Here is a 23559-nt window from a genome sequence, read left to right on the forward strand (position 1 = left end):
AGGAAGCAGCAAAATCTTTACTCTGATCAAACATACACAGTATGTACATAAATTAACAATCCCTGACTTGTTCGCAGAAGGAAAAATTGAATAACGCTAAATATGCTTCAACATAACTTAATTCAAAAAAAAATTTCTTAAAAATGACATAAAAAAAAAAAAAAAAAAAAAAAAAAAAAGGCTAAAGGAAACGAAAGGATGGAAAATGTAAAAAGTCTAAAAAGAATTTCATGTAAAAACTGCACGATTACAGGTGAAGCAGAAAAAAAGTGAGCATGTGAAAAGCCATTCACCCTCTTCTCCAATAGGTGTATTTATGTATTGCTTCCATATAACGCATACGTACAAGTGTGTATGAAGCGTTCCACTTTCCATAACCCCTCAGGATAGCTCCCGGTAGCCCTTTAAGGGGTATACTGAAAAGGCATATTGAAAGACTACCACCAGGGGGAGAATACCATCCCTTAACTAATTATTCATTTCACTATTTAATAAATTAACACCAAAAAAAAAAAAAAGGCAAAATGGGGAAAAATAGGGTACTATAAAAAAAATAGTGAAAAACGAACGGCCGAAAATGCAAAATACATAATACGCAAACACACACACTTTTTTCTTCACGTGTGAGCATTTTTGCTGCGCAAGGGGGACGTACTAAAAATTGCGAATTTAAAAAGGGAAGCGACGTGGCGCAGGGATGATTTCCTGGCGAATCGCACGAGGCATTAAAAATGGGCAAAGTGATAGTTACAAAAAACACAAGCACACAAATATCTGCATGGAAAAAAAAAAAAAATGCTATGGAAATAATAATAGCGATAAAATAATCAAAAAAAAAAAAAAAAAAAAAAAAAAAAAAAAAAAAACAAAGGAGAAAAACACACAAAAAAGAAAATGGGCCACGTAACGGATGCTGCAATGGCTTAATAAACGTACGTGTTTATGCAAGTGTGTACATCCATATATATAAGCTTGCAGATGTGTGCCGGAAGGGGGAGAACAATAATCTTCTCCATTCGTTGGAACAAATTGGAAATGCAATGTTCCTACATCCCCGATAGGGTATACAAAAGCCCCCAGATTAATAATTTTATTATTCTGTTCTTTCTCTTTTTCAAATGTGTCTATGTTCTTGTTCATGTGCATGCGGTACAAGTCGATTCGGACAGATGTACTTACATACACCCACTTGTTTACGTGGTAACGGGGGTTTTAATTTCATATTAGTATGAAATAATAGAACGACAGAAGAGGTTTGCCTTGGCCAACCGGCGGAAAAGGAACAAAATTTATCACGTTTATCTTCTTCTTTACTCATACCTTCTCTTCGCTGACACTTTGCCTATCTTCACTCATATTTTCATCAGAATTTTTTTCATTTTCTTCACGCTCATTCTGCTTATAATCATCAACCTTCCCATTGTCGTTGCTCTTTCCGCTGTCGCTTCCTTTCCCACTTCCATTACCGCTTTCGTCACAAATACTGCTTCTGCGTTCTTCTCCACTGTGGCTACCGTTCCCATCACCGCTACTTCCATTTTCTTCGCCCTCCTGCACGTCATCCATTTTAGACTTATCACTTAGTGAACACATAGTCATAGGCAAATGATGAGAAACGAAAAACGACGTCGGAGTTCTAAACGAATCTGCATTTATATCCATTTTATTACATTCTAAGTTTTCCAAAAGTTTCGACAAAATTCCATCCTCATTTAAGTCTTGCATAGACCTCAACTGACTTTTTACATCATCATTTGATATCATCCTCCCTTCGATTATTTTGGCAAATGCGTTTAAATTCACTTCTACATTGTTCAGGTAATCCAGGAGCCCTATTCTGTGTTTTATTCCTTCCACAATCTGGGAAAAAGTGCGCGGCGGGAAGTTACCCATGTAAAGGATTGCAATGACCCAAAGGTATAAATGAACATCCAAAAAAGTACACTAATGAAACATAGCAAAAATTTTACAAGACATACACATGAAGGGATATTCAAAATGAAAGTTCTCACAATAGGAGGTAGGCCACAAATTTCTTACCTTCTTCTGTATCAACTTCTTATTTTGCTTATTCTCATTTTTCCATTCTTCCCTTATTTGGTTAAGCGAGAACTCGAGGTCTACATCCCATTTCATGTCCTTCAAAAAGGGGGAAAAAAAAAATTACACGTCAGTGAGCCAATCTATGCCTTTAACATGGGAGAGGGGTTCACAATCCTACTGTGAACTTTTATGTAATAAAATGTAGTACTATATGGTGTTATTTCATTCTTACCTGAATCAAGCTCGCCACTGTCAGTCCAGATGGATCGAACTTATTCTTGGGCGATTCCCCAATGTTCGGAATGGAAATGTCATCAACATTCACATCCAACTCAATGTTGGATTCCTTTATCTGGTCAAAACTGAGGTGAAAATCGCTGACAGTTTTTTCACCATACAGGGAGATCAGAGAACTAACCATGTTATTAGGATCTACATTTATCGACTCTAAAATTTCGCAAATCTTATTCCACTCCTTTATTAGCATGCTCATACATTCACTCTGTTTTTCCCAATACTGACATATCAAATTATGCTCTTCAACTTTTATTTCCCTTTCCTTTGGACTCATCTTTGGCTTCACATTGTCTTCCTTTTTCTGCGGATTAGGGCGTCAAACAGCCATGAGTAGGAAATGCTCTTAAGCATCTTCACGTATCCACTCCTCATGCATGCACATGTTGCAAAAATTAAATAAATGAACGGGGATGGAATACAAATGTGTGCAATTTCCAATCGTTCCTTTCTCCACACAAAACGCAAGAATCAAACTCACTTTTTTTTTTTTTTTTTTTTTTTTTTTTTGTCTATTCCCTGAATAGGGAACCACTCAAACGTAACTGCCTCACTCTCAACGATTTTTCATTCACTTTTTTGTCGTCCACCTCCACCTACCAGTTCGCTTTCCTTCGATGTGTCCACCGCATTGGCCTCTGAGAATTTTTTTTTTATTTCTGAATTTATTTGGTTGCCTAACAGGGCTATTAATTTGAGTATCATTTTCTTCCGCTTCTCGTTGAAGACTTCCTTAATTTCTTCCTTTTCCATGCTCTTTAAAATGTACTTGTAATAATTGTTTGAAACCTACGAAGGGGCAACATTTAGGGAGGCAACATATAGGGGAGAAACTCTCACGGGGTATAAGCGCTGGCCACTTAGCATCCATTTAGGCGTGCACAAATAAATGGGACGCGTGCTTCCACCCTTGTGCGTCTATTCCCATATGAAGCTTACCATGTGGGCTAGGCTCATCAACTTTGCGCTGTTGTTCTTTCCAGCCAATTGGGAGTAATCTATAGGGTCCATGGTGTAGCTCTCAAACGGGTTGGGTATGTCATATTTTTCGAGCAACCCAGTAACATGCTGAATTTTTTTTAACTTAATTTCTGTAGCATTTTTTACTTTATTCGAATCCAAAACGACTTTATTATTTGGCTCGTTCTTCTTTTCCTGTCTAAGTCTTGTTTTCGGCTCATGAAATATGGAAGCCCTTTTTTTTTCCGTGATGGTTTTGTCAATTTTTAAATTTCTCAATTCTTCTGATAGGATGTGATCTTCTATTTTTTTATTTAATTCCATCTCACTATCTTCTCCTTTTAGGGACTTACTTTTATTTTCATTTTTTCCTTGCGATAACATAAACTTCACGCTCAGCGATGATCCACTTTTGTTTCGGAGCGACGTTCCCCTGATTATGGACTTGAGCTGTTTGGGAGGGCATGCAAAAAAAAAAAAAAAAAAAAGAAAGAAAAAAAAGAACACCAAATGTGTAAAAGGAATACATATATATATTTTTATCAACGTCACAGCGACAAATGGATGCACACAACCCGCATTCACCACGAGTGCATTACATTTTTATCGTTTTCTCCTCCGCTCAGAGACTCCTTCGATTTTTCCAGCGACTCTACAGGGGGAAAAGAGAGAATTAACAATAAAATAACGAACGATATAATGTGCAAATACAGCACTAATACCCGAGTAATGAATAATTATTCCTCCCCAAATCGGGCAAAACGTTTCCCACAAAGCGACTTCTTCACCGCTCATGTGCAAAGGCAAACCTTTCAACGATTCGTCGGATTCCGGAACGACACAAGATGCGATATTAGGAATGTCATCGCTCTTCTGATAATTCGTGCTAGTTATTATGTGTTGCTTCACATTATCATTTTGATTAACAAAAAGGGGAGAAGCGGACTGCAATGTAACATGTGTAACATCATCATATTCACTAACCTCAACCACTGACTTTGGAATCAGTGCATATATTTTCTCATTTAAATTTTCGTTCTTTGACAGTGCCTTTAATGCATAGGGGTCCACTTGTTCGTTTATCGGTATTGCTGTACTATACATTTCGACTAAGGACTTTCCATAACTAACTATGTTCTTTTTTTTTTTTTTTACTTGTTTTTTGTTCTCAGCTGGTAGTCTGATGATTGTGAGTGCGCCTTTTTCTACAGTTGCGAGGGGGAGAAAGGCGAATGGAATGAGAAGCAATAGTGTGTGCAAAATGGAGTGTGCACAATGTAGGCACTCATATGTATCTTTCGTCACAATGTAATCCCTCTTCTAATTTATCCACCCCACACATTGTTAAAGATTCACATATTCCTTATGAACATACCGCTTTTCGAGTCATGGGAATAGCTCCTCTGGTAATTTTGCGTATCCTCAGGGTTCTCCATGTCTGAAGGGAGTAGGGGGCACAAGAGTACATGAGCACGATATGTAAGCGTTTGGGGTAAGCAGATGCAAGGTAAAAAAAAAAAAAAAAAAAAAAAAAAACATATGCAAAGTTATGTACACACTAGGCTAAGCGACCCAGGGGCGCACCTGAGTAGGAAGCATCTGGATAGTCATCCTCCGGATATTCCTCGTAGGCAGGGTTCATCTGGGGCATGCATTCATCCTCTGGGTAATACTCCCCAGAGTAAGTCTTAAAGCCAGTGCCATATGAACCTCTCTTTTTACTGTCCTTTGGATAATTCACCATCGTATCGTGATGGAGTCTCTTCATAGTTCTCTCTGGGTAATATTTATAATTCATATTTCGATTGGCATAATTCTGCTCCCTTCTTCGGTTGTAATCTTTTTCTCCCAAGTCAACATCTTCCTTGGCGTTTTCACTCATAAGTTCGTCCTCGTTGTCATTCACATTTTCGTAAAAAAAATTGTTCACATGTTTACTATTATTATTATAATCCTCTGATGAGGGGTACCTCTGGTAGTCTTCATCATTTTCGGGATCATACTTGGTACCTTTCAATCCCTTATACGTTCCTTGCATATTATTGGAACGTTTCCTAACATGTTTAGCGCCCTCATACTTGGGGCTACTACCATACGGATTTACACTTTGTGGAAGAGTCTTATCTCTCATGTGGTGCGTACCGTTACCTACATTCCCTTTAGACATTCTATTGGCACTAGCCAAGTTAACTGTACTCACATTTACCGCAGACACGTTTGAGGCGACATCATTCGCATTATCCACGTTTCCTCCTCTCCCCTCACATATTACCCTATTCGTATTTTCATTACCAAACTCGGGGGAAATCTTTCCGGAATCGACTGTATTATATTCATAACTTTTCGAAGGAGCATTCATCTCTGCCCTATCAAATAATCTTTGCTTCTCACTCAAAGTGGCATTTCCATTCCCATTAGGAGGAACACTACCTGCATCATTCCTAAATGATTGCTTAGCGTTATTACCACCTGTACTATTATTCACGCAATTGTTGGTGTTGGCTACACCTACCAATTGTGGGATCTTATTGTATTCGGATGTGTCAACATATTCATCCTCCTCATTACCCCCTAATGGGACACCTCTATCGGATGCGTTCATTCCATTTTCATTATTGTTAGTCGAACTTTTGGGATATTTTTTGCCGTCCCCTTTGATCTCACCTAGGCGGGCATTAAAATCGGCTGGGTTTTCCTTAATGCCCTCCATTCTATCCATGATATGTGGGTCGACAAATTTAGAACCAAACTTTTTGTCAAAAGTATTTTGATGAGAATAATTCGAATCTATGGTACTTAGGGAAAAATTCTGATGCTCTTTTTTTCTCCCTCCATCTTTATCAACCGTGTATTTATGTTGAGGCATATTTTTCTCATTTTTAGAAGGATGGGGATAATTGGTATATATGTTTCTTCTCATATTAGGGTTATATTGTTTCAATGTGTAATTAGTAGTGGCTCTTTCGTGATCCACAACCATGTCTCCATTATGCTTACTATGGTTTGTTACTTTTTTGTATATATTCTTCCCGTTCATCATGCCACCCTTATTATTGGGAACATTTTTATTCCTCTGGAACTCGTTATGTCCCAAACCTGTTCCTACATCGTTATCACTCATTTTGTTATTTTCGATAAATTTGTCCTCATTCAAAATTTTATCCTTGGGCCCTAGTGTATCGTTCTTATAGCTACCCTTTCCACCCATGACGTTGTTCATGTTGCTGTTAGTATTATGTTCTCTCTCATTTTTCTGGTATAATTTGTCTCTCCCCATGTAGGAAATCGACTGAAGTGGTCGTTGTGGTGCCACCCCTTGTGTTGCTACCCCTGTTGTCCCCACTGGAGTTGTCCCCTGGGGATGATCCCTAAAATTGGTATTTCCATACTTGTTCTGATTTCTATTCATCTTGGAGTAATTATAATTCGCGTTATTATCATTGTTACTCTTTATATACATTAAATTCTTTTTTCCGAAGTGATCGAAATTTTGCTTCTGATTATGCACCCCTTCCGCCGCACCTCCTTTCGCGTTGTTCATAGCCTCCTCGTTGTTGTTACCACCACTTCCACCTGGACCTGCCTTTAAATCGTTAAACCTCCGATGAGGCGCGATTCCACTCACATTGACCACACCACTCTTACTAGCCACAGCATTATTCACATCGTCATACGCAGAATTCGTTTTTAAATTATTCTCCTCATTACAATAACCTATTCTTCGAAACTTGGATCGATCCTTCGTCAAATTATTATTGTCGCCATACTCTTTGTCGATGTAATTTTTACCAATGTGTTCACTGAGAACAGCATTCTTCTGCTTGACAAATTCTTTTTCCTCATTATTGGTGGCATTTAGTTTTTCATAATAATTTTTCTTCTTCAAACTACTGCTAGCGTTGTTATAAACTTTATTCTTTATCATATTTTCTTTGTCTAAAATTTTATTCTTAACCTCGTTGTTGCTGTAACCATATATCGTTTCATCATTCATTTCCTTTCGTCTATTTCCATTAGTTGGAAATTTTGGATTAACCATAGAATTGGAATGGTTTCCGCTACTATATGTTGTGTGTGTGTAAGGAGTTTGATCACTTCTGTCTTTTCTTATTTGAAAAATGTAATTAACGTTTTTTTTCTTTTGTATATTCGAAAAGTTCTTCCTGTTAGGATTATGCATAGTGTTTTTTCCTTTGCCTGACGGGGTCTACTACACGTGTGTATGCATATATGCGTGTAGCGACGTGCAAACAGTCTGGGAGCTTTTATGTACTCAAGTTTTTTGGGGTGCTATACGGCGCTGCTGCGCCTCGGAGGCACGCATACGGTGCGAAAACAAACGCACAAGTGCATATGTACAGAAGCACAGATATACAAATGTACGTATGCGCGTGCATATGCATACACACACACACACACCCTGATTGCTGGTACACGAATATGTCGATTCCTTAACGTCTGCACGCGTGGGGTCTGTCGAATGACGCAACCCTGAACAAACACGCTCAAACAAATAATAAAAAGATGAAAAGTCAGAAGGCACGGAAAAATAACTCAAATGGACGGAGCCATTAAAAGTACAATGGTTGGAAAAAAAAAAAAAAAATTGCGCTAATGTATAAGTACAGACATACACAATATGCAGTGCATGTTCATTCACCCTTTATGCATCTCGTAAATTGGGGCTATTCATACTTTCCCGTCGATATGTCCGATTCTTTGTTTATCAAAAACGTTACAGTTTCATTTTGATATGGCAAAGACATAACCGTGCCATTTAAAATGCCATTATTTTTTTATTTTTTATTTTTTTTTTTTTTAATCTGTAAACTGGGGAAGAAATGGTATCTTCAATTTCGCATTCTCCTTTTTTTCCTTTTTCCTGGCGCATATTAACATCTTTTCTTTTTTTTTTTACATAATTACATAATTACGCATATGCAATTTGTTACGCATACAATTTCCGCTCATTTATGCAAATATATGCGTATACACGTGAAATTTTTTCCTTTTTTTTTTTTTTTTTTTTTTTTTTTTTGCTATAGTTCCAATAAAACTGCCCTTAAAAGGAAACTGAAATGAACATTAGCATTTTCACCCAGTAAAAAGATGACAAAAAAAATGACACGAAAATGTGTTATTTATTCGAAAAAGGAAAAGAAGAAATGCGCAAAAAGGGATACCCATATCTGCCAAAAAAAAAAAAAAAAAAAAAAAAAAAAAAGCGATACGATGATGCCATGCGATAGGATTGGCAATATGCATACCATAAAATGCGTTACGAAGGAGTGTGAACATTCCCCACACCGTTCGTTGAGGAACAAATAAGAAATCTGAGAAAAGCATAAAACAGTGTTATGTCCTTAGCCCCTTTTTTTTAACAAAATTTACACGTTAAAAAATTGAAGCAAAAATGCAGAAATGAGTACATTTTTTTTTATCATATACTTCCGCCATATTTTCGTAATTTCTTCACCTTTTTTTTTTTTTGTATCCCCCATATGGGATTATCTGTTTTTTTTTTTTTTTTTTTTTCCTCTGCATGTGTGTGTGCAAAATTCTGCCATCATACTTTTCCGTGGGCATTACTTTTCCCCTCACATTTCAAATTTGCCCTTAAGTTTTTTTGCAACGTGTAATAATGATGTGTACACATTTAAACATACTTACGACTTTATTACGTAATTTTATGCTTAAGAATATTTACCCCATAACCATAAAGGGGAAACATTACCCCATGATGTAAAAGAGGAGCTACCCCAATTTTTTTTCTCCATACGTTCCATTACTGTCCTACTTGTGACACATTATGATTACCCGACAATTCGCATACCTTCCATTTTCATTTTCAAAAAAAAAAAAAAAAAAAAAGGAAAAGAAGAAATTGTCTCAACTTTAATTCCCAACTGGCTTTCATCTATTGCGCGCGAATGAACTCCTACCAATTGGTAATTTCCGTGGGGTAAAATTGCTGCATGGTCCTGTGGGTGTGATACTGCACCATACACACATTGACTAATTTACACTTTGGTTAAAGTGTTTGTAAAAAAAAAAAAATTAAATAACGGAGATATGGAAAAAAAAAAAAAGGAGAAATTCCTTCAAAAGGAGAATCACCATGTTATAAAAAACAAACGGACAAAAAAAAAAAAAAAACGAAAAAACTGTAAAAAAAAGGTTCCCACACAATGAAGGGTTTACCACTTTTATGTTATCAAAAAAAGAAAACAATTCCCGAAAAAAAAAAATTTTGTAATATACAAAATACTGCAAAATTACAAAAATGTGTTTGGGAAAATAACTGCAAAAAAAAAAAAAAAAAAAAAAAAGAAAGGAAAAATGCCAAGTTAAAAGTAGGACTTCCTCACTCCAATCTTTTCCAACCTGCTCAAGTAGGCCACACTCTTCGAACTGGGTATGAATCCGAACTTCTTGTGATCGTCCTGTCGATAAAGGGGTCAATTTTTCGTTTGTGCATTACAGCCGCGAATGTGAAGGATAAATGCGCAAGAGGAGTTGCACAAATAACACACAATACGCACTCTAAAAATATGAAGATACACATGGACAATTCCTCTTAGGGGAGCTACCCCAAAATGCACAAGCACACACGAAGTGGGTTATTCCCCCTCCCGTTGTTCCTCTACCAAATTGCGCTCCTCTTACCGAAAAGATCAGGTCGACAAAATTTAGGACCTTAATTTTGTTATTCTTCAAGGGGGTTTCTTCAATTGCGCTCTTAAGATCCTCCACATCGAAAAACAAAGGAACAATGTCTTTGGAATCCCGTTGTAGGTAATACCCGTCTACATAAAAAATGGGACATACCAGTTCGCTTCTTTTTTTAAAGGATAAAAATAAATGTGCATTTTGCATTTGCCTCTTCGATGGGATTAACTTCCAGCACACATTATTCTTGCCCACATGAGGATTTCTCTTCTCTGCTTTTTTCAAAAGTAAAAATTCGTTTATCAGCTGATAAGCCTTCTGCATATTCAAGTAATGTATTTTTATATTCCTGGTATTTCTCACCCCATTGCTATTTACTATATCTTTCAACATACTTTCTGCATCGTACGGACATAGAAAAAGGTAACACACTTGTTTTTCATTTTCGTGAAATATGTAGGGAGAATTATTATAATTTGTCAATATGTACACTGGGATAACATTCAGCTTCTCATCTATGGATCTCTCATGATATTTCTTCTTCCAAAACTTTAAATTTATTTTATTCCTTAATAAGCATAGTTTTTTTTCGACTGGCCTTTTCTTGTACGTTCTGTCGTTGTTTACTAATAAACCTATATCCCCTTTAAATGTTGTATTTATTTTCAAGCATTTCAAAGTATGAAACATATATATACAGAGAAAAAGGATCCAGCACATTTTGGAATATTCTTGTACCCTATCGTGTGATGTCTTAAAAGGTGCCTGCCTGTTTGAAAGGCAGACGTGTGCATGTATAGCAAATTTTCCCCTCAATCATGGGAAAGGGTTGGGTTGTACTGAGGGAACTACCTACATGTGGGGGTTAAATGGGTTGTTTATGGTCCTTCTATATAGTGGATCTGGAGCTGGAAAAGAAGAAAAAAAAATCGTTTTTCTCCTTAAGTCAATTTTGTTGAGCTTCTTCTCTCCTATTTGAAGTATACAATTATTTACAACTTTGTGTTAAGTCACACGACGCGTGTAGGATTTGCTCTATGAGTGTTTTATTCTCGTATCTGACTTCGCAATCGGTGAATTAATGTATGTACGTTCGTTTGTGCGCGTTTCTCTTTGGCCGTGCTTTATACATACACAGTTTGCCAATTTTGGGGGCCACCTAAAAACTGCAGGGGTGTGGAAAAAAGAGAAAAGTTTATTTTTTTTTAAATTTCCACATTCACCTTTTGCGAGACTCTCCTCCATTCTTCTGAATTTTTGGAAAAGCGACACAGCATAGCGCTGTTGGGGGGTGACGTGACAAACTGTCGTGACACCTGCTTGGCGAAAAGATAGGCACATAAAAAACTATACACCTCCAGTCGCGATGTTCCACGTTTCGCGCACAATTACAAAGAGAGAACGTAAAAGTTCGCTAAGCTAGCGGCAGCAAATAAAGAACGGAATTAACGCTTGTGTCATTTTGCATATTTGAAAAAAAGGCTCGTAGTTGTTACCACATTAGTGAGCAGTCACTCAGGTATATAAGCACATATATGAAAAACGAAGTCACTTTTTTTTTTTTTTTTTTTTTTTTTTTTATGCCAATTTGATTCTCCTACACTGTTTAGGAAAAAGCAAATTTGTACCTCTCCTTATCGAGAATAAGCATCTCCTCAAAAATTAGAAACAAACTAGTTGCTCACCCCAGATGACTCATTCACCACACCATTAGTAGAAGCAACCATGCAGAGCGATTTTTATCGTGTCGCATTCCATATCGTGCATACTTAAAAAAGGGGGAATATATATTTGAAGAGAGCAGAGGAATCCTAAGACCAACTGCCTACACATACACGCCTCCACATTGTACGCAAAGAAAAAAATATAAGTTAGCTGAAACGAAACGAGAAAACTCCTTCCACTTTGAATAATTCTAGGCTCATGTTTTTTTCACCCCGGTTTCGCACAATTAGCATTGTCTCTCTGTCCGTTTTTTTTCTTACATTTTTTTTAAGTCCTTTTTTTGTTCGTCACAATGATAACGCGGTCAGGGGAGTGGTTCTAAAAAATGGGTACCACTCAAAACATATAGCATCACAGGACGCAACAACGATGATTTACCAAGCACTCCATTTTACGCAGAACAAGAGATTAGCCAACACGTGGAGGAAACGGAAAAGGAGCACCCTTTCTTTTCTCAATTTGGAAAAAAAAAAATTACCACACCTCCTTTGTTTCCACAGTGAGGATTGCGAATACTGCAACAGTATGGAAAAGCTCCTAACCAAATTAAAGAACGAAGAAGGGGTTAACTTTCTAAAATTAGAAATGTATGAAAATTCATACAACTTTGAGTTGCTACAGCAGCTGGATTATGATAATTTATGTGGGGGGTTGCCTTATTACTATAACTTGAAAACACACTACAATATTTGCGGAGCCACCACCTACCACAACTTGAGAAACTGGGCCCTGGACAAGAAGTGCAAGTAGGGAAAGTGCAGCGTATGCGGAAAATATTTGAAACATGCGGCACGTGCATTCATCGTATCAATGTGGAAATGTACCATTAAGCAAAGTGCAGTCAATCCCGTTGTGTCTAACTTGGACTAATAGTATACCACCCTTTTACGCCAACTTTTAATTTACCAATAATTTTTCTTTTCTTTTTTTCCTATAGCCCCAATGAGCCTCCCAGTGAAGAATTTTAAGTGAAGACGAAACAGAATAACCATAGAGGTGTGCGCTCCCCATTTGGACGTAATAAACGAGGGGAATTTCAACCTTTTTTTTAAGCGCCCCTCAGGAACTAATTCCGAAGTGGTAAGCACATCGTTCTTCTTTGGGCTGAAGATTGGACCATACTGGTACAAGGCGCTAGTACACTCTGCACAGGGGCACAGCTTGCAAGCGTTCATGTAAAAGAAGAGAGAGGGATTTTATTTTGGCACTCCTTCCCCATTCGTGTATGTACTTAATTTTCTCCACTTTGGCATTTGACGCTTGACGCTTGCGCACAGTTTGTGCATTTGGCCCTATTCTTGACCTCACACTTACGCTCACGTTAATTTTATTTTTTGATTTTTTTTTTTTTTTTTTTTTTTTTTTTCGTTTGAATTTTTAAAAAGATTTGCTCATCCTTATAAGTCCATCGTTTTTACCCCTCGCTAAATCCCACCTTTGCTCTTTTGCCGAGGCGCCTTGCGAAAAAATATGGCACTTTCTAATACATCCCGAAAACATGCACCACGCATATATATCAATATGGCATAAGCAATTACTCGAATATACGCGCATCCGCACATTGATATAACTCGAACACTGGTGCGAATTAAACCCGTAGTGAAAAAAACACTGGGAATATTTTTTCCTTCCAATTTTGATTCTTACTCATTTATCACTTTGCTATGCTTTTTCATAACGCCATACATATTTTCACAAGCAGCCTTTCTTTTTTTTTTTTTTTTTTTTTTTTTTTTTCCTGCCACATTTGCTAGCATCCTTTGGCATACTTAGCCATAATTAGGCATACATCGCCGCACATGATCACAATTGGCGGCATTTTCATCCCCTTTTAACATCGCTCGTTATATGCATAGTTGAGAGAATTTTTGTTATGAATTCCTTCGCAACGTTTGCAGTTGTGCTGAGGATTACGCATCAGAAGCACATATATTATACGTGCATACCTCCTCAACATACATATATGTACCCATTTGTGTCAAGTCCAATTGACATGATTAACATGTTTTGTTGCTCGGGAAATGTCGCCCTCGCGCTGCGCCTCCGCTCATCAGTTTACATATTTTCTTCACGAATTCGTGTATAATAACTTCGCAAGAACAAAACACACGACGTGATATTTGATTTCGTTCATGGTTATACATGTGCTTCCCTCTGATTTGGCTTTTTTTTTTTTTTTTTTTTTTTTTTTAAAGTCACCAACTTTGCATTTATGTTTATTTTATCAAGAACTTTTAAAACAGGTCTCACTTTGTATGTTGGGAAAATTCAAAGGTTCTTGAAATCTCCCACGTATGAGTAACACCACACCAAGTGTTTTTTTTTTTTTTTTTCTTCTTCTTTTTTCACGCATGTGTGTATGTGCCTTTTTAAAATAATCTCGACGCTGCCTAACGGTTGCCCCCAACGCACGTTCCACTTTGGCCACTCTGTAAAATGATATTTAGTAAAAGGGGCGCATAGCATACGGTTAACGTACGCATAGTCCATACGTGAGGTAGACGGGCAATTCTTTTTTTTTTTTTTTTTTTTTTTTTTTTTGCATAAAAAAAAAAAAAAGGAGAAGAAAAAGAGAAACGTATTTGATAGGGAACGAAGCACCCTATATATATATATTTTTTTAAGTACCAGCCTTTGCGTATACACCATTTTTGGTGACCTACTTTTTCCTCCGCCCCAAGCGCTCAGCAAAAGACTCAATATGGCAATATGCAGAAAGTATGGCATTGTATTGCAACTGGTATCCCTTTTATTTCTGTATAACATCATAAAGAGAGCATTTATACACCTATCAGATAATGAAAATGAAGCGAATTATACAGATTATTACGTCCATGGGTATAACTGGAACTTGTTTGAAAAATGGAAATCTATAAGTCCTATGGAAAAATTAGAGTACAAAATAAATTACAACCTTGGACTGAATATAAACGCAGAGATTGGCGATTTTGGGGATTACAACTCTGATGTGAAAACGGATTTGATTCTTTTTAATTATGACAAAGACAAACAAATGAGCACTATCTATGTGCACATTTTCAGTGTCCATGAAAATAAATTTGTTTATCACACAGATGTCACTTTGGAAGGACAAGTGGTGAATGTCACGGCCATCGACCTCAATTTCGATGGCGCGTTAGACGTTCTGGCGCTTTTTAAAGACCCCAAGGATAGTGGAAAATATCCAAAATATTATATTGCCTCATTTTTGCAGAACGAAAATGACCAACTGGAAGAGGTATTTAACTCAAGAAAAAAAGAACGCGCAAATGAAAACATAGAAGATGGACCGACTGACTCGCACGACACAGTTGGTGTACCTGATAATGAAAAGGCAGGTGCAAAAGAAACCCATGGAAGCATCTACTTTAGTAATGTCCACCCACTTGTTTGTGATATAAATGATGATGGGTTACCGGATCTTATAGGACAAAATCCTTCTAGTGATCCAGGTGGTTTTTCTCGTTTTGTATGGATTAACAAAAATGGGGAATTCAAAAGTGCGCTGTGGAAAAATATGGGTCTATTTGATGTTGCAGAAGTGGGCGAAATTACCAACCCTAATTCAAGTGCAGTTGTAGACATCAATGGAGATTGTAAAGCGGATTTGGTTTTCACTGTATATGATAAAAAGAACGCAAAAAAAAACGCCTCTCTAGAAATTTGGCTAAACAAAATAGTGGATGGAAAAAGCATCTACGTGAAGCATGAAGAAAATTATAATTTACCACCCAATTCTTTGCAAGTTCTGTTTGGAGACTTTAATGGGGATGGCTCCATTGACATTGTAGTTCCAACGTGTACCAAAAGCTCCTACTGTAATTACTGCTGTGTCAGTGATGATAAAATTTTCTTCATCCCAAATGTTCAAAAAAAAATATGTGATCATTCTTGGCAAAAACCAGATGAAAGTAAATGCAGATTAGCATCCAACTTATGCTCCGAAAGTGATTTCACTTTTGTGGAACAATTAAATGATGACTTCATATCTGTGGTAGATACCTCTGGCTTACACTTATCAGGAAATGCAGACTACCCTTACTACCTAAGCGTCGGGGATGTAGATGACGACGGTTTCTTAGACCTACTAATTACATTGAAAAATGATAAAGGCCAGAAGTATGTGCGCATTTATAAAAATGAACAGAAGGGTCTATATGAAGAAAATAATATAGACATTCGTGGGTTCTTTAATTTTTACCAATTCGTTACATCTCCAGACGAATTTGTGACAGATGTTTACAATTCTGCTTTTTTTGATATTTTTGAAAATGGCGTATTAGACATACTCATCTTTGGCAAATACAAAACGTCTAGCAAGCAGAGCAAGTATGGGGCCGTAGGGTTCATTAGAAGCAACGAAACGGATTCCCTTTTCCTAAAGTCGACCGCGTTAAATGGTATATGTGTTAACGACTGCTACAAGGAGAAGGATAAAATAACGACTAAAACACTAGGAGGAAATGTCCATGGACCGACATTCAAAATTACGGTGATTGATGTGAATGGTATTAAATCCAGCAGAATTGGGGTTCAGAAAAGCCAGTCTGCTCATTCCCCTTTGCAGTTACCGTATGTTCTATTTGGATTAGGCAGAACTAGTAACTACGTGGAAGAGTTCTATGTGGGTATGCCAACACATGAACAGAAAAATTACAACATGTGGGTATCCATCATCCCCAATTCCCATATCATTGTCATTCCGTACCCGCTGGACAATTCGAACAAGTGGCAAATTCAACTCTCCGTCAACCCGTCTAAGAAGTTTTACTCCATCATTTACATCACCCTCATCTGCTTGACCGTAATTGGAATTCTCATTTTCATCTTAGACAGGCGGGAGAAGGTGGAGGACTCCAAGGAGGAAATGGGTTTCAAGAGCCACTTCGTCATCGGTTGAGCGGCTTAGCCGAAATAAACTTTGAAGTGCTGACCACAGGTGCAAAATATGTCACCCCTGAGGAGGTCTGTTGAACTTCAAAGAGCGTGTGCCAAGCAACCTCATTTGCAGCACCAACTTTTGTTCAACCCTTGAGGAGTCAATTGCACACATAACCCTTTGGGAACAAAATAAAAATGAATTTCATTTCTCATCCCGCAAATATACATTTCCATGTTTTGTAAAGAATTTGAATCTTTTTAATTTCTTCATTTGTGTCTCCATTTTTTTTTTTTTCATTTTCCCTTTTGCAATATTGACAAAGTTCGCATTATTCTCACCATCGTGCTGCCCTTTTTCATTTTTTTTTTTTTTTTTTTTTTTTTTTTTTGTTAAGAATTATGTGAAATGTTCAACCCGTTTATCTAAATTCAGGAGGAGCTACTTAAAAGTTTTTTTTTTTTTTTTTTTTTTTTTTGTGTATTTATATTTATGTAGACAAAAAAAAACGATATATTTATTAGCCCTCCTCCCTTGCTCTTTTCGCTGCTTTTACTGTAGCCTTTTGCAATATGGCTTTCCTCCCCCTTCCCTTTTCATTTTAAAACATTTATAAAGCGCCTCTGCTTTTTTAAAAAATGATTAAATTTGCAAAACGTACAAACTCAAAGGGTAAAAAGGCAACTTCAAGCAAAGTTACAAACCTACTCTACTACGGAAACCGTGCTAGACGTTCATGTTGCCTGAGTCAAGGATATGCTATGTCGTTGCTTCGCTGAATTTTTTTTCTTTTTTTTTTTTTTTTTTAAGCATACATTTTTATGCCCCCCACTAATTGCACTGCTTTGTATATACATTCGAAAGTCCCCACCGAATAGTTAGCAGGAGGAGATAACCAAAGTGAATTTTATTGTCCAAATTAGTTCCATCATTTTTTTCGTGGTGTAGACCTTATTTTTCAGCAGAAACGTGCATATCAATATTCTTCTCTTTTTTCATCCACACAGAGTAAAGGTATTTCCACCTCTCACACGTTAACTTGTTCCGTGTTTTCCTCACTTCCTACGTTGTCTGTTCACCTTTTTTTTTTTTTTTTTTTTTTTTTTTGTAATTTGCTTTCTTTGTTATGTTGAAAATGAGGTGTGTCATCCGAGGGATAAGCTACTTTTGTCTCTTCCTGGCAGTTGCCAATTCTGTGGTGGGGAATGAGCTCTCTATTTTTTGCTTCTTACCAGTTTACGAGTTTGGCACATAGGACAAGTGCACCACTGCTAATGTGCAACAACTATGCACTAATTCTTAGCATCTTCCTCTCTCTACAGCATGGGCAAACATGGGCGTGCATATGAATAAGCAGATTGATGAATACACAGATGTATATATACACGTGTGTACCTCGTCTTTTTCTTTCCTCTCCCCCGATGGACAGGTGTCCGGCTTCAACTTTGACAACGGGATAACACAGAAGAAATATTTGGTCCTTCAAAGTATTTACCTTTTCCTCTCAAATGATCTACATCACCAAATGGGTTGACACTTTACCCGTCCTGATGTGCCTAATCCATTTTTTTTTTCTTTGCAGAATCATATTTTGACTGTAAAAATTACAATGGTTAGTTGAAAATGAGTAAGCTATGTCTAATGTTCAATGCGATTTTTTCTGTCAACCATCAGCTGAAGGGGGAAATTTTAATTGCCTCCTATTTTTTCTTCCTAGTTATAAGTAAAAGGAAATCCTCCCTGAGCGTAAACCACGGAGAACTGGTTCGAACCAAAAAATTATTTCATCAGACGGGATGTTACTCATTCGCTGTGCATGGAATTGTATATTCTTACACGGTCTACATGAATATGCTAATACAACATCGTTTATTTTCGAACAAATTTATTCACCTCCTCCTCTCTGTTGCGCAAGTACTGTGACGAAGATCCCTTCTGCAACTACTTCCTATACAATGGCACAAAGCAAGAAATCCGACTTTGCTATGACAAGAAATTTGTCCTTAAGAAGCCACGACATGACGAACTGTAACATAAAAAAAGGAGCGAATTTTGTGAAAAAAAGAAACTCCTTTCATGATAAGTTTAGCTCCGTATAAGCACACACACACACACACCCTATGTGGACACCACCCCACGGGCTTCCCATTCCATCAGGTGGCTTACCAGCGTGAAGGAAAAAATCTTTGAGCAATTCTCCCCCGCACTTGTAAATACACAAGGTATATGTAACCACAAGGTGGAGAAATTTTACTTTCAAACCCTAAATGAGGCCATCAAAAAGGCAAAGGTAACTCAAGCACAAAATGAGGATTTCCCCCAAAGGGTGTTACAACTTCCCATTATATCAACACCTCCCACAAAAAAAAAAACTTTTCGCAGGAAAAAATGCAAAACTTTATGGTACTGAATTTTCAACCTATTCAAAAGGATGGTAAAAAAATGGGTGAAAAAAAAAAAAAAAAAAAAATGGACAATGGACGATGGTCCCCAGAATGGGAACTCCCTTGCGGTTACCATCCTAAATCACCTCTCAACAATTTTGCACCCCCCTCCCTTCATCTATCCCTCCCCTTTTAGAAAACAAAATTGAGGGGTATTTCTGCGAAGTCATAGATTACTTCGTCGATCGGGAAAGTTACGTTGTGTTCGATTTTGCCAAGTTGGAAAATCCCCATCAGTCATGTCTCAGAACGAAGAAATGTGGAGCACGCGGATCGGTGATGAAAAACACGCATGAATAGGCGAACCAATGGATCGAAATTGGCGCTCCATATCTCCTTTATTTGAGAGGAAAGAATTCCTCAACATGGCGACAGGCATATGCACGTAGGTTGTAACACCAAAATGTGTAATTCGGTCTCTCTTTTCCCTCACCCCAGATACAAGCAGATGATAGCAAACATGAGGAGGGCATCAACCCAGGGGATGTGGTAGAAGCTCACAAATTTTAAGGATTAGGATATATATATTTTTAAAGTTCATAGACCTGATTCCCCCCCCTTTTTTTTCTAGGCATCCGAAATGGGTGCATACATAGCGAATGCTACATTTAACGCTTGAACACAGGGGGAGTGAAAAAAAAAAGTTTAAAAACTTTTCGATATATTCCATATGAGGAATTAGCGGCTGATGTACAGGCTGCAAGGGGATGAAAATGTCTTTCCCCCATTCGTGTAGTACATATGGGATGCTTATCCCTACTCCTCCATGATGGAAAAACGTGCCAATCCCGATTCATGGACATTTTACACATTCATATTGCGAATGGGTGAACTATTTTACATTTTTTCATAAAAGAATTGGAGTGATCATTTCAATTGGGCTTAAAGAAATAACTGTGTGTGGATAGAGCCATCGTGAACGGGAACAGAAATGTTCCATTGTCTAACTGTTCAATTATTTATTTAAAAGAGAGCCCTCTCCGGGACCACCAGAGCGATTTATTTGTAAGATATTGAGCATGCAATATAACATTGTTCGATTTGAGCACGGGAATGATGAAGATATTACAACTATATAGGAGAGAGCACCGTTGCGGCGCTCCCTTGGGTAAGCATAGGAATGGAATCATCTTCAAAAGAGGGGGCCGCTTGACCTCCCCGCATTGGTTTTCCCATCAAGGCATATATAAAAGTAGGTGGAAAAAGAATCGCTGAAATTGGCGTTTCATTTTTTTGCTTCCTCCTTCCATTTTGCCATCCATTTTTAACTTGACAACTTCCTTAATTCGGAGTGTCCAAGTACAATCATATCGTCAAAATTGAAGAACAGCAAACCTCTAAATAAAAAAAATGAATTGCTTACTTCTGCTCCTTCCTCATGAAAAAAAAAAAAAAAAAAAAAAAAAAAACGGAAAAGGGGGAAAAAATTTCCTCCTGCCTCCTCGTTGTTTAATCCGGAAGAAGGATAATACAAGACAATTCTCGCATACGCTACATTACATGTGAGTGGAAGAACAAGTACCACCTTTTTGTCAGTTGATCAAAGATGGATTTAACTTCTATATACCCTTTTTTATTATAAAAAAAATGGATGTTTTTCCAAAAAATGGTGATATAAATTTTTTCCAAATTTTTGAACAAAAAAAAAAAAACGACTCCTCCATTTCATCATTTTTTACTTTTGATCGAATTTATTTTCTTCCTTTTTACAGTGTTTACCAATTTGTATGTGCTTTTTTCCTAATGGCGGAATTTTAAATTGTACTAAGCGTGTGGCATCAAGCTGAAATACCTGTAATATAAAATATGCGTAGGTTTTTTCAAAACGACACAAAAAAGAAAATAAAAAAAAGAATCTGCGCCCTTTTTTTTTTTTTTTTTTTTTTTTTTATCGCCCTTTTCTTTTTTTACCAGCAAATTGAACAGCTGCCTCTTTTTTTTCCCCCCCTTTAAAATAACAATATGTTTTTATACAAAGGAGTTGCTTAAAAATTGCAAACTCATCTATTTTTATAAAAGCGATGTCGCTGCTTTATCTCTACCAATTTGAATAGATAAAAATACGTATGTTATAAGTGTCATATTTTTTATGCAAAAGTGGGGAAATACTTTTTTTTTTTTTTTTTTTCCACTTTGAACATTTTTTGTGCCACTGCGTTTGAACAGGAAAAACGAACGTAATTTATAAGTAATTAAATTTCATTGTATTTTTATCCCTTCATTGTGGAGTGTCATAAAGGGCATTTCCACCTTAAGGTAAACGTAGGCGGTTAGCACTTCCAGTGCCCATTTTTAGAGGCTGCTACTATCCACTCTGCTTTACCTATATGTAATTCTGTATCTATGATCGGGACCGTGAACATACACGTATATATACTGTAATGGGGTTTATACAGGTTCAATTAATATGCTCATGTTCGAATGAAAAAGTTGACCCATTCTGCCGGGCTGCTTCTTTTTCCCGTTAAAGCCATTTCCCCCCTTTCAAAAAACTTTAACGGCAAGTATACCATCCCTTTTTTTTCATTTTTCCTAACCGTTCATGTGAAGGGGTAACATATTTTATTTTGTCTTCTGAGCCCTGCCGATACCTTTAGCTTTCACGAGGGATCGTCTAACCATTCCGCACGCATAAGGACAACCGAACAAAATGGTGAAGCTAGGAAAAACGAGTAAGAGGCAACCTCTTAAACAGAAATATGCCATCACAAAGAAAGTAGCGGCACATAAGAAGAAACTAAAAAAAATCATTAAGAAAACCAAAATCCATCACAGGAGGAGTACGAAGAAATCAATGAAAATACCAGAATGCATTTTCAAAAAGGATATATTAAGTAATATAAAAATAAATTCTTCAAAGAAAAAAAATAAAAACAACGGGGATGAAGATACATGCAAGGAATTCAACCTAGAGCAACATGATGACTGCACCCTGCAGAATATGATGTTCCATCTGGGAATTTCCTCAGGGGAGACCCCCTCAGAGGAACTAATCAATGTTCCTATGGGCACACTTCTAAATAGCACCTTGGATGGTAGCACGACATGTGGAAGCGCACCTGTAGGAGAAGTTAACCCATGTTCCATCTCCTTTTACAACTATCTCGATTTAAACTTCGCGACAAAGATGCACATGTTCGAAAAGGCAAAGGAAGAAATGTATCCCTCACTGAACGAAAAGTACTTACACGTGGATAACTTACTAGATATTATACGAAATTGTGATGCCCTATTTTACATCATCGATGTTAGGAACCCCTTATTATATCTGGAGGAAGATATAATAGACTTCATTAAGAAGTGCAGAAAGGAAGTTATATTAATTCTAAATAAGTGCGATTTGGTGGAGGTATCTCTAATCCAACAGTGGCTACATTTCTTTCGCAATTGTTTTTTAACCATACCGTTTATATGTTATCGAAGGCAAAACCTCAGCTACTTAGTTTTAGGAGGAAATAATACAGCCCCCAAATTGGAATCAGGGCGATCAAGCAGCGTCCCTGCTGACAGTACCAACTACAAAATATTTGTAAAGTCACTTCTGAAAGGTTTGTTTAACACGGATAAAAAAATTACCTACGGAGTTCTTGGACACACATACACCGGAAGAGTCAGCTTCACGCAATCTGTCCTGAGCGCATTCTCTTACACAAAAAGTATAAACAAAACAACAGTTATTAACCTTGATGAAAATATCAATTTTCACACAAAATGTGGCATTATTTTAAAGAAAGAAATTCATGGCATTGGCCTAATTAAAAGACTACATGTCCTGAACAATAAAGAAAGATTAAATTTTTTAAGTGAATTTTTACTTAATTTAACAGGAAAAAATCTATTGAAAATCTTAACTCTCCTAAACAGAGAAGAAATTGCCTACGAATACAGAGACTACTTTGGCAAAAATAAGGACAAGTTACAAAAATTAAAAAGAAAAAAAGAAATTATTCGCTTAATTTTGTTAAAGGATCCAAATGAAGAGCCTGAAAATAAAAATATTAATTTTAAAAATATGACCAAATTGTACAATAAATTATTTTTAAACAAAATTGCCTATTACGTTATTCCGAAGACTATGTTATCCCTTTCACATGAAAAGAATGACAGCGTTGACCACATTTCCAGCGTGGGCTTGGCCATTTATCCTAACGTTGATGAATTTATATTTTCCCAGGAGAGAAAGTTTGATGATTTTATTATTATAAAAAGTGACAACATGAAGGGTTAACCACATGGTGGGTGATAGTGATGATGCTACTACTGAATTATGTGTGTAACTGCAGCTAAAAATAAAAGGGGGATTTTTCTTTCCAATTGCCCCGTACGTCGCCAAACATTCGTTTCGCGCACACAAAATATGAGAAACAAACTTTGTGTAAACTTTCACAAAATGATAAGGGTGTGGTATATTTCTGTGGATATTGTGCTACAGAAGGGGTGAAAATAATACACCTGCCATTTTGTAGCTACCAATTGGCATCCCCCATTATGTTGCTTTTCTTTTTTTTTACCTCATTTTTGCATTTCTTAATTTTTTTTTTTTTA

The 23559-nt window shown here is 36.9% G+C and overlaps 6 protein-coding genes across 6 annotated transcripts; 4 read left to right on the forward strand and 2 right to left on the reverse strand.

Moving 5' to 3' along the window:
- Window positions 1-1314: 1314 nt before the first annotated feature.
- On the reverse strand, window positions 1315-7477 carry PKNH_1003400 (conserved Plasmodium protein, unknown function; the record flags this gene model as incomplete). The annotated part of the gene is made up of 9 exons (XM_002259482.1): window positions 1315-1860; window positions 2041-2139; window positions 2276-2641; window positions 2938-3126; window positions 3277-3747; window positions 3897-3949; window positions 4107-4502; window positions 4673-4735; window positions 4882-7477. 9 exons carry the CDS (start codon window positions 7475-7477, stop codon window positions 1315-1317), a joined length of 4779 nt encoding a protein of 1592 aa, XP_002259518.1.
- Window positions 7478-9644: 2167 nt separating this feature from the next.
- Window positions 9645-10686, reverse strand: PKNH_1003500 (apicoplast TIC22 protein, putative; the record flags this gene model as incomplete). The annotated part of the gene is made up of 2 exons (XM_002259483.1): window positions 9645-9740; window positions 9964-10686. The coding sequence occupies 2 exons, from the start codon at window positions 10684-10686 to the stop codon at window positions 9645-9647; spliced, it is 819 nt and encodes a 272-aa protein (XP_002259519.1).
- A 1203-nt stretch (window positions 10687-11889) lies between these two features.
- On the forward strand, window positions 11890-12659 carry PKNH_1003600 (thioredoxin-like protein, putative; the record flags this gene model as incomplete). The annotated part of the gene is made up of 2 exons (XM_002259484.1): window positions 11890-12437; window positions 12629-12659. 2 exons carry the CDS (start codon window positions 11890-11892, stop codon window positions 12657-12659), a joined length of 579 nt encoding a protein of 192 aa, XP_002259520.1.
- Window positions 12660-14392: 1733 nt separating this feature from the next.
- On the forward strand, window positions 14393-16591 carry PKNH_1003700 (conserved Plasmodium protein, unknown function; the record flags this gene model as incomplete). Its single annotated transcript, XM_002259485.1, has 1 exon — window positions 14393-16591. The coding sequence occupies one exon, from the start codon at window positions 14393-14395 to the stop codon at window positions 16589-16591; it is 2199 nt and encodes a 732-aa protein (XP_002259521.1).
- Window positions 16592-17696: 1105 nt separating this feature from the next.
- PKNH_1003800 (conserved protein, unknown function) lies at window positions 17697-19524 on the forward strand (the record flags this gene model as incomplete). Its single annotated transcript, XM_039114091.1, has 9 exons — window positions 17697-17768; window positions 18000-18057; window positions 18153-18182; window positions 18288-18334; window positions 18486-18598; window positions 18728-18860; window positions 18953-19004; window positions 19151-19290; window positions 19453-19524. 9 exons carry the CDS (start codon window positions 17697-17699, stop codon window positions 19522-19524), a joined length of 717 nt encoding a protein of 238 aa, XP_038969711.1.
- A 2140-nt stretch (window positions 19525-21664) lies between these two features.
- Window positions 21665-23242, forward strand: PKNH_1003900 (nucleolar preribosomal GTPase, putative; the record flags this gene model as incomplete). Its single annotated transcript, XM_002259487.1, has 1 exon — window positions 21665-23242. The coding sequence occupies one exon, from the start codon at window positions 21665-21667 to the stop codon at window positions 23240-23242; it is 1578 nt and encodes a 525-aa protein (XP_002259523.1).
- Between the last annotated feature and the right edge of the window lie 317 nt (window positions 23243-23559).

This window comes from Plasmodium knowlesi (assembly GCF_000006355.2).
Source record: "Plasmodium knowlesi strain H genome assembly, chromosome: 10".
Classification (NCBI taxonomy): Eukaryota; Apicomplexa; class Aconoidasida; order Haemosporida; family Plasmodiidae; genus Plasmodium; species Plasmodium knowlesi.